The 10,623-nt window shown below is 37.3% G+C and overlaps 1 protein-coding gene across 1 annotated transcript in view; it reads left to right on the top strand.

Annotated features, from left to right (window-relative positions):
- Positions 1-10,623, top strand: part of ESCO1 (establishment of sister chromatid cohesion N-acetyltransferase 1) — a 30,286-nt gene that overhangs the window by 3,178 nt on the left and 16,485 nt on the right. Inside the window, exons 4-6 of the mRNA XM_009071033.1 lie at positions 1-2; positions 1,137-1,200; positions 3,183-3,297. The exon at positions 1-2 is cut by the window's left edge and continues 137 nt beyond it. Coding sequence (XP_009069281.1) covers positions 1-2; positions 1,137-1,200; positions 3,183-3,297 — 181 coding nt within the window. The remainder of the gene's footprint in view (positions 3-1,136; positions 1,201-3,182; positions 3,298-10,623) is intronic.

Raw genomic sequence — 10,623 nt, 5'->3', positions numbered from 1 at the left:
GAGTTCTGTGGGAAGCATGTGTAAAGTCTTCCTTTAAGAGGAGTGTTGCACAGGGTAAGGTACAGCTGATGCAGAACTGAACTTCTGGGATTGGAACTGTTCATCAGGGGTTTTGTATTGCTTTTGTGTCACACCCAAGGCCACTTTAGTAGCACCAAAATGTTCTTTTGGCTGTGAAATGGGAAAGAGAGGGGAAACCCCAGACAAATTCTTTCCTTTTCCACATAATATGTTAGTAAAACTTCCATATTTCAGTTGGCTGCTTCTCTTGGGTTGGTTTCTGTTAATTCTCTGCTGGTTATTGCATCATTTGAATAAGTATCTGCGTTTCTTTCTTCTAAATTGTTCTACTTGATCTTGATCAAATTATTAATTGAGTAGTCACTCTCATGATTTTATTACATAGTCTTTATTTATCACCTGTGAATGCAGTTTGTCAAACCTTATGATGAGTGTGATGTGAATATTTTGACTGAACTGCATTTGACTAAGAAATATTATCAATGGTCATTAACATATCTCTTAAATGACTTTGCTTTGTGGGTTTTTTTTTCCTGTGGGGTGGGTGGTTGGTTGGTTTGGTTTGAGGGTTTTTTCCAGTCTGAACCTTACTTTGAGTAAATAAAAATAGTTGGGTTTTTTTTGCTGCCATTGTATGATACTTTTGAAGGGCAGAATAGTCCAATTGTACTTTTAGGGAATGTGAAAGGTGTTTTTTGGGTCTTTTTTTCTTTTGCCATTCTTGATTGTTTCTTTTCCCTAAGTGTTACAGAACACCCCTCAGATGGGGGTATATTGTGCATTTATCATTCTAATATTACACATAAAGCTTTTTATATGGGTGTTGGTACAAACGTTTTTGGACTCCTGTGTAGTTTCCCTGCTGGCCCTGTTTAGCTGCTGCAAACTGCTCTGCAGAACTGCTGTGAAAATGTTAAAGGAAATTACTCTTTCTTACAAAGGGTATGTAGAGGAACATCTGAATACTGCCTCAAGGTTGCATCTTTTTTTGTTGGCCAGGAACAAATCACAACGCTGTCTTGAATGTGTTTTTGCAAGTTGCTATTTGTGTAGTTTAAATTTCCTTTGCCACTAAAAACTTTATAATGAAGTTATAATCTTTTGGTTAATTGTAGATTTGGCTCCAACGCAGGTGGCGCAAACTTCACTTACAAATCAAACTTCTGAAACTGAGAACAGGTATAGTGTTTCATACATTATGAAATTACAGTAACCTTCCTCAGAGTTATGAGAGGATTTAGTATAGGACTAACTTGTTTCCCAGCCTCAACTTTCAGGTTCAAATAAGTGACTTTCCTTTGTAGTAACAGACTTTTGTTTTACCCTGTTGTTAGGGGATGTTTTTGTTTTGCTAAGAAAATCATTAAACAAGATATTTGTGACTGCACATTTATTTTAGAAAGTATTATTTAATGGAGTTGGGAAAACATTTGTAGTGGTCTCTTCCTCAAATTAGGTGATAACCGTATGGGAAGGGTTTATCACATGCTTTTCACTAACTGAATTATTTCACTTACTTCTGGAGGAGATTTCTTATCCTTAAATTATGTGAGTCTTGTACATGTGAAATCTTTCTAGGTGGGGAAGAGGGGGTTAGTTTGGAATTGTTCTGTGATTGCTGTGAAATGAAGGTATCAGAAGCCATATTAAAAAAAATTGTTCTTCTACTAACAGTTCACATTTGCTTTTTATCCTTGATCATGTTGACTGTTGTAATTTTTGAACAGTTCTGTCATAGTCTCTGGTTTTAGCCAGTCACAAACTGAAAGACAGTAATTTCTTCCTACCCAATTCTTGAACAGCCACATAGTTGGCACAGTGGTTAGTATATTGATATTGTTTTCTATATTCATAATGGGGACAGGAGAAAATATTTCCGTTTATTTTCGATGCATCTGTCTGAGAGTAACAATTCTGACTTACCATTGCCTTTGTACATGGTGAAAAACTCTACTACTGTGGAATTTTAAGAAGATGGATGGTAAGGTAGATGCAGAGCTAGTTAAATGAGTGAGTTTAGACTTTTCAATAAGTAACTTTGATTTTTTTGTATTTTTATTCTCATCTGCCAGACAGTTTTACAGTATCTGCTTGAATTTATTGCCTTTATTACCTGAACAAGTCCATATTGCTTTACTATTATTTGGACATATATTTTTCTTCTGAGACCTTTCTTACCCTGCTTTCCCTAAGATATCCAAGATTGAAGCCATCATTCTTTCTGTGGTATAACATAATTATTTTTCTGCCATAACATAGTGTAATGTGCATATCTCAGTGTAGCTCTCCTTAGGGCTTTGTAGGAAAAGGTGCAGCAGGAGAAGGGAAGCCTTGAAGGAGCTACCTAATGCAAACTTTAGGACACATGACAGGAATAAAAAACTAGCTCTGATTTAGCACAAAAAAAATGCTGCTTAAAAAATGTCTGGCAAGAATTTTTGTTTTTTAAAAAACTCAGAGTTAATCTGCTGCCTGTGATACAGCACCTGCCACAACTAAGTGCTTGTTCCTATATCCTTGGTGTCCTCAGAATCAGAAAGTACATAAATGCCTAGTTGAAGCAGGTGTATTTTTGTGCTTGTTTTGCTATAGTGATCTCCTAAGATTTTATCCAAACCTTGAATTATTTTCCCCCCTGAATGTAGTAGCAAGTTCATAGAATAACTTTGTTGTTGATATATTGTAATACTTTCCAGTATTTTCTTCAGTTGTGACAAGGGGAAGCTTAAGCTGAGCGAGATTCCAGCGACACTTAGCCATTTATTCCTTGGGTCCTCTTCTTCCTCCCTTCGTTGCCAGCCATTAGAAGAGATTCAGTTTGAGTTGGAGAGATTTATGACATCTGACATAAACTTGTGGGAGTATTTTCATGGTTTGCTTTAGCAGCTTGATGTATGTTACCTAAACCTCATATAGGAAGTCTGTAATGTTAGGCAGCGTCAGTCATGTCACAAACTGTGGGGTTTTTTTGGTCAATCTTTGTGTTTCCTTATTTTTCTTTTTGAATTGCAAATGAAAATCTGTAGGACTGTGTTTTGGGTAATTAGTTTGGATTTACGTCTTGTTGAAGTTTAGTTGCACGAATCACAATGGCTTTGAGTATCTAGTATGACATGTATAAGCAGTTTTGTTTTTAACATGAAATATATTTGTGTTTCAAGGGTTCCATTGTCAAATCCTTCATTAGCATCAAAATCCAGTAACCTCCCGTCATCTGAGGAACATACTCAGAAGCTAAAAGAAGCAGGAAAAGATGGTGATAAGCAGCTGATCACAGTAAGTAATACCCTTTTAGTAAAGCTTAGAGCTTCTCAAAGAAATTACTTTTGAATTTGCAGTGCTGTTTTTTTATGAACTTGTCTAAAAATAATTACTTAGACATAGTACTTATTACCGTTTTAAATGACTTGTGAAAGTGGAACCTGTACTGGATTGTCATCATGTCGATGGGAGAATGGTGGCAGCCAGCCTTAATGTCTAATGCTGCTCCTTGGTAAAACAAATGCCTGCACTTTTAAAATAGAATGGCTATGCAGTGAAAATGCAGCTGGTTTAGGGAGAATGAATTTGCCTTTACTTCTGTGCAAAATCTCAGTTTCTTAAAATTTCAGGATTGAGGGCAGGTGCATCTGGCGGACTGTGTGCAGAATGAATGCCAGCAGATTTGTTCCTGTACCATTCAAATGTCCATAGTTCTGAGACAAAGATTTTCCAGTGGGTGCACTTGTTTTCACCATAATATGTAAGCAGCAATACTAGTTTGGTTATTTATTCTTACCCTTTTTTGCTGTTAGCTTCAAACTACAGGTAACAAAAAAGTGCAAAATGAGAAGGGAGTAGTAGCACACAGTTGTTCTGCGTTTTAGAATCACACAACTTGATGGTGAGACAGTTGGAGATTTTGGTTGTGTTTTGCTTTGTGTTTTCAATAATCCACATATTAGATAATCCTCAAGAAGTTAAAGGCTAAAGCTGGGAAACTACAGGACCAGAGGAATTCGGGCTGTTAGGGAGGAAGGAAGGAAAGCTTGTAAGGAAATTGCACCTCTTACATATATAATTGGAGGTTTTGCTAAATTTAAAATTTTTCATGTAATACATAGATTATACACATGAAAATATTAACTAAAATAGTCCCAGGTGAGCAGTCTCTTATGTCCATACTGAAATATTTTAAAATCAGAACTTCCAAGAACGAAATTGATAAACATGAGTTGCCTGAAGTTGTACAAATCTAGGTGTGTGAATGCCCCATCACAGGATGATAACTGAACTGTATCTAGCACTTAAGAAGTATTCCAGTTACTGCCTCTTTGAAACTCATTTTATTAACAGAACTCTGTTAAAAGGACTGTAAGACTATTCCTTTTCATTTTGACAAAGCTAACTTAATTTTCGCTCATACAGTAATGGAACTTGAGTGAAGAGTTGCTAGGATCTTTGACAAGAAGAAATACAGAACCTCCTGTTTGTGTAGCTTTCCTCTGCAGTGTTCATACAAAGAGATTTTTTGCACCTTACAGATTCTGCTGGTAGTATCCTTATATTCAGCCCGAATTAGGAGAGGCATATTTTTTTCTCTAGGTATTCAAGAATAAAAGTTGTTCTTTACCAAGCAGAATTTTAGAGTACAAAGGAGAGTTCGTCAATGAAGAACACTAGGAAAAATGGGAGAGACTTAGTTTCTTGATTTCTCTGTGTATTTCTGGAAAATGCAAGTGGGCATTGTATTTAATTCTTAAATGTGAAAGGAACAGCGTCACAATATCTTAGATATTTCAGCACTTCATAGGAATCTAATTCACTTTGATTTCACTGAGTTCAGAGTAGGCTTTTTATTGTGTTGAAAGGGCATTTTGATAGTTGTATTTCACTTTTCCAAGAAAGAATTAGGTAATGTGTTGCTTTCTTTAACCCCGGGGGAAAACTGATCTTTTAGCATTGTCAGAGCATATAGAGGAACCCAAATATTAGTTAAACCACTTTGTAAAATGCTGTCCTTGGCATTAGTTACTGTGGAGATGAGACATAGTTATGTCTAGAGTAGTTTGTGCTAGCATCTGGAGGGGAAAACTGGTTAATTTGGCTTCTAAAGTACCAGACTTTGCTCCTACAAATACTCAGAAAATTTGGGATTAAATACATGTAATAAAACAAGGTACAGTTTGTAATTAGTAGCTTTGTTTGCAAAACTAGGGTGAGTTTCTTAAATGTGGATTCTGAATGGCTGGCCTGTTTCAGTAGTAAGTATTTTCAGAGGTAATAATGTAGTTCCGTAACCATCCTGTGAGAACAGAAAAGTTATTAATTTGGTTTAAAAACTGTTGGGGTTGAAATTTCTCCTATGTGAGGAGGTCAAATCACTTAAATTAGCATTTATAGTGTCTGAAAAAATTATAGTTAGTAGCTAGAAATCAATTTTATTTCAAATTTGTTATGTTGTATTAGTGAAACAGTTTCATTATTATTCTTTACCTTGAGCAAAGTTGGGAAGTCATGCTTTTATTCTTAGCAGCAGACATTTAACTTGCACTTTGTTACACTTTTTTAAAAAATTAAGTGCCTGAAAAGTGCAATTTTAGGCTCTCTGTAGTGAGATCTGATTCTTTTGGAGGTCTGTGGAGCCGGTCCATCTTCATGGTTTTGTAACCAGAGCAGAAAAATAAGTTGTGCTTTGTTTGACCTGTTGATGATGCAATATCCTGGTTTTGCTGTTTCTTTGCTGCTGAGTTTTCCTAGTCTTTTGTATTTGACACCTGTCCTTTTAGTTGTCTTTACAGTGTCTGAGGCTCAGTCTGGAATGTTACAGTATTGTTTGTGTATTTTTTAGTTCCTGAGCTATATTTGGAGAGGTGTTATGATAAAACTAGGCTTCCTTTTTCACAGTATGCTTTAGTTGTTTCTATTTAATCCTTAAAGCTGTATCTTACCTTCCTTCTTCTCCCATATGATTGCTATCATGAATAGATTAATTTTCTATTTTTCTTAAGTAATATAATCTTTAACAAGTTTTAAGTCTACTTGGCTGTAGCAGAAGTAAAATAATAAAAATTCTGTTCGTGGAAGAAATGTTTAGTAGCTGTACTTGCACCATTCTCTTTCTTGGTACACATCATCCTGTTATCTGAAAAGCTTTCAAACAGAAAATTATCTTCATTTTGTAGAAGTGCAACTAAGACAAAAGATGAGTTGTTTCTATTCAGATTTGCTTGCTGTCACATACCCTAAAAAGCAAATCCTTTCAGAGCATAGAACTTCAGCTGCAAACAGCAAAGAATGCAATGCTCTAACAAACTTCATAAAGCGAACAGGGACAAGAAATGATGTGTTTGAAGTGATGTGCAGAGATTTAGGTTCAGGGTAAAGAGAGCATGATCTGTTTCTGTGGAGGAAAGAAAATAAGATTGATTTTAAAAAGATGTTTTGTTCCAAGCCCATGGCTTGGTGTTTGGGAGAGTAGTCTGTTCTGAGTATTTGTGAACTGTACCCTCTTAGTTAGACTTAATTTAAATGTTCAGCTGGTAGGTTGTCAGGCTACATGGAGCTCCACAGGAACTTCTGTAGACTAATGCACTAAAATTGTTCTTTACTTTCCAATTACTTGAGTATGATGTACAAGTATGAGAGCTTGAATATGAAATAATCTGTTCCTTTAACTTGTGAAATGGAAAGAAATATAAATGTGCAAAGCGCATGTTTTCAGTTTTCCTAAAATGAGATATGTTTTACATCCAAGACAAGGAAAGTCAGTTGTTTGCTTCTTGTAAAAGTTTTGCTTGCCTGTTATACCTAGGACAAAATTTTAACCATAAAAGTAAGAATTGATATAAGCATTAATGCTATATAGGAATGTTCTAAATAATTATCTGTGAAGTGCAGGGATACTTGTTTCCCTTTATGCCACTAAGGAGGTGTGTTCCTTTCAATTAATCTATGTATTTTGAAAATTTGAGGGAAGAACATGTAAAATTAATGAGCAGCAAAAACAAATTGCTGAAGTGATCAAAAGACACTATAAGGTTGCAGAGACTTTTCTGCCTTTCTGGAGATCTGAGTTAACACCTGGATGCTAGTAAATGTGATTAAATGTAGGTGGTCTTTCTAAATATTGGCAAATGCGTGGATCAGGATTGCTTGATGGAAGGTACTTTTGATTCCATGGTTTGAATTGGTGCTGCATGTTGAAGTGATGTGCACACTATTTCAGTTTACACATTTGGGTATCATACTTTAATTTTTTTCTCTGATGTATTTTTTGGTTAAACTTGAACATAGTTCCTGTTCGACTGAAATAATAGGCGGTACATGAAAGAAATACTTTGTTTTAAGGTGAAGTCACAGTGGAAGTCTTAAGTGTAAAAGTGATTTCTTATGAGCCTGAAGAAATTTGCAAGACAGTCATTTAAAGTTGCTGTTTTCTTCTTAAACTGGTATAGCCTGGTTGAGCAGTTTCTCTGAAGAATTAGAGAATGGCTTTTGGGCAGTCTTTCGGTGTTAACATTAGTTAAGTACTGCCTCTCTCTCCTTTCCTGTGAGCCCAGTGAAAACAAGGCAGTGAGGGAGGGAGTTTGGTAGTTGAGAGCAGTCTCTTCTGCTTTCTCCCCACCCGCCAATATTACCCTTTGGTATAGACCTCGCAGAGGCACTATCAGCCATCCTTTCCTAGTATTGCTTCTTCCCATTTCTGCTTCACTGCAGCAGCCCAACTTTGTCTGGCAGGTTCAGGTGGGTTGTGTGGTGTCCTTTGTCTTGAAGGTGAGAATGTTTTGTAAGATTAGCTGGGGAGCTGATACAGGAATTTAAGCACCGAGGCTACTAATGTTATATGGTGGGTCCACCCTGGCTGGCAGCTAAGCACCATGCAGCACCTCACTCACTGTCCCCAGGTAGAATGGGGGAGAACAGTTTCACAGGAAAAGCAAAAATAATTCATTCACTGCTTTCCATTGGCTTCCAGGTGTTTAGCCATCTCCAGGAAAACAAGACTTCATGTGTAACAGTTGGGAAGACAAATACCATTAACTCCGAATGTCCTCCCCTTTCTCCCTCTTTCCCCCAGCTGGTATTGTGCAGTATGATGCCATGTGGCATGGGATACCCCTCTGGTCACTTAGGGTGAGCTGTCCCAACTGTGTCCCCTCCCAGCTTCTTGTGCACCCCCAGCCTGCTCACTGGCGCAGCAGCATGAGAAACAGAAAAGGCCTTGATGCTGTGTAAGCAGAGGGCAGCAATAGCTAAGACATCCCTGTGTAATCAGTGCTGGGTTGCTCAAGAATCCAGTACACAGCACCATATCAGCTGCTGTGAAGGAAATTAGCCTTATCCCAGCCAAAATCAGTGCATATTGGAACACCCCCTATAGTATTCTTGAGCAGTATTTTGTATGAGTTGAGAACTCGTCTACTGTAAATATTGTGCAGATTTTTTTTTACTTTGTATTTTTTCATATTGCTTTGGCTAATGCCCAGTGAGAGTATAATTTCATTTTTCAAATATATTCAGTAAAATTAGATATATCACATTTCTGAAAGTTTCAAGTTGATTTATATCCTTTTGCTAAAATAGCTTTTCAGAAAGATGGACACCAGTGGTGGATTGGGGGGTTTTTTGGGGTGGTTTTTTTTTTTTTTTTTTGGTTGGTTGGTGTTTTTGTTCAAAATGAAGACTGGATTTTATTCTGAGCTGGGACATGTCTTCTGATCCTCCTGGTCAGCAAGGGGATCTACCCATCAGCTTCAGTCTTGAATGCCTCTGTCGTTGAAATAGCATTCTTTGACCTTTTCATTTTCTGTGGAGAGCCCCAAAGTCTTAGTGTTGTTTCTTCTTGCTCTCTTGTATTTCCTTTCAGCCTGCCTGTTTCTATGGCTGGGTTTTATTCTTTGTTCTGTGAAAAGACTAGAGGAAAAAAACAGTCTTCCTCAAACTAACACTAGGTAATCAAGAAGGAGGTGACCTAATCTGTGCCTGAAGAGAGAAAAGAAAGAATGAAAAGGGCCCCTTTTCGTCTGCTACAGAGGCACCAAATGCCTTTTTTGCTTGCAGGGCTCCTTATCCCACATTTGGAGGATCAGCAGACATGCACCTTCTCAAAGAAGATATTGGTAAGACTTTTCTTTCTGTCTAACACAGAATTAAGAATCCTTCTGGAGAGTAGGGCAATATTGTCTCAATGTTCAGTTACAGTTAGCCTTGAAACAGTGGCTATCCTGTACTTACCTGAAGATTGCCTGGGATGTTGGGAATGCCTAATTGCCATCTACACTTGCAGAATTTGCTTTGGAAATAAAAGGATATTTGCTCTTTATTGTTAGTGTTTAGAAAACTGAGTTTTAAACGGAGTAGCACATTTTTCTGCCTGAAACCCCACACTTCCTTGAATATTGCTCTGAAAAGCATTTCTCTAAGGGTCAGACCTCTTAGTTCTTTTTCTTGTTGTGACAAGTCAGCAGTTTACTTTCCAGTACGCAGTATTTGATGTTTGCTGACAAGATTCCACCGCTCTACCTTCAAATCCCAGTTCTGTTTACTCCCATAAGTGGTGCATAAGGTGCACCTAGGTTGGTTTTCTTTCGTTTCTTTTTATTTTTCTTTTTTCCCCTTTTCGTTCCTCTCTTCCCATTAGGAAGGATTGGCAACCTTTAATGCAGTATTATTGTTTGGGAGCATTTTTTTGCCCTCGATGCATGCCCTTCCCACTTTTGCTTATGCAGTGACATCAGTTTTAAAATAGCCAGGTCATGTGTTGTTGAAGTACAAAGATGCAGTCTTTGTAATTCCTGACTTTATATTTTGCATGTCTTGTTTTGTTGTTGCCGTGGTCTGCATGGGATTTACAAAGCTGCCGCTTATATTTTTTTTGAAGCATCATGTCCTATGCTGTGGCTTTGAAATAGTACTTCAGTTGCACAAAAATCTTCTTTACTGCCCTCAGGATACTGTAAAATACTTGCTAAAAGCTGTAGTCCACATTTGTCAGGGCTACAGAGTTCAGAAGATTGCTTTAGAATACCACAGTCTGCTTTTTCTGATCGTTCATGTAGCAGGTTTCATATTAATCTCTGTGGGTAGCCCAGTGATACAACTGAATGTGCGTAAAATAGTGGTATCAGTGAAATTCTTCTAAAACAAAGCCCAAACAAAAAATCCCCAACAAAACCCAAACCCACTGATACCAGCAACGTCTGAGAAAGTCAGACTGTAGAATACAGTGTGGCAGGATTGTTCCAGGGAAGTCATTGTTCCTGGAAACTTGCAAAACAGCGTATGTATTTACAAGGCAAGTTGGGATGAGCTAAGGAGCCAGACAACTTTGAGAATATCCTTGCCTTGAATTTTTTGGTGACTTCCTGCATAGCTGGGTTTGGGTTTTTTTTTTTTTGCCTTGAGATTTTTGATAGTAAAGTAATAGCTGAAATGCCTTTAGCTTCTTGATCATTTGGACAGAAACTGTTTCATGAGACTTACTGCAATACTGATATGTGCTAAGTATTTTAAGATTTGCTTTGTGTTTGGCATATATTCCAAGCATAAAAGTACATTTCCTTTTCACGTATGCTCCTCTAGATACACGGTAGGGTTACTAAGTTTGGTTCAATTGGTTTG

Source organism: Acanthisitta chloris, unplaced genomic scaffold (assembly GCF_000695815.1).
Source record: "Acanthisitta chloris isolate BGI_N310 unplaced genomic scaffold, ASM69581v1 scaffold3080, whole genome shotgun sequence".
Taxonomy (NCBI): domain Eukaryota; kingdom Metazoa; phylum Chordata; class Aves; order Passeriformes; family Acanthisittidae; genus Acanthisitta; species Acanthisitta chloris.
The sequence above is the reverse complement of the archived record's forward strand: the minus strand, read 5'-3'. Positions and strand labels throughout refer to the sequence as shown.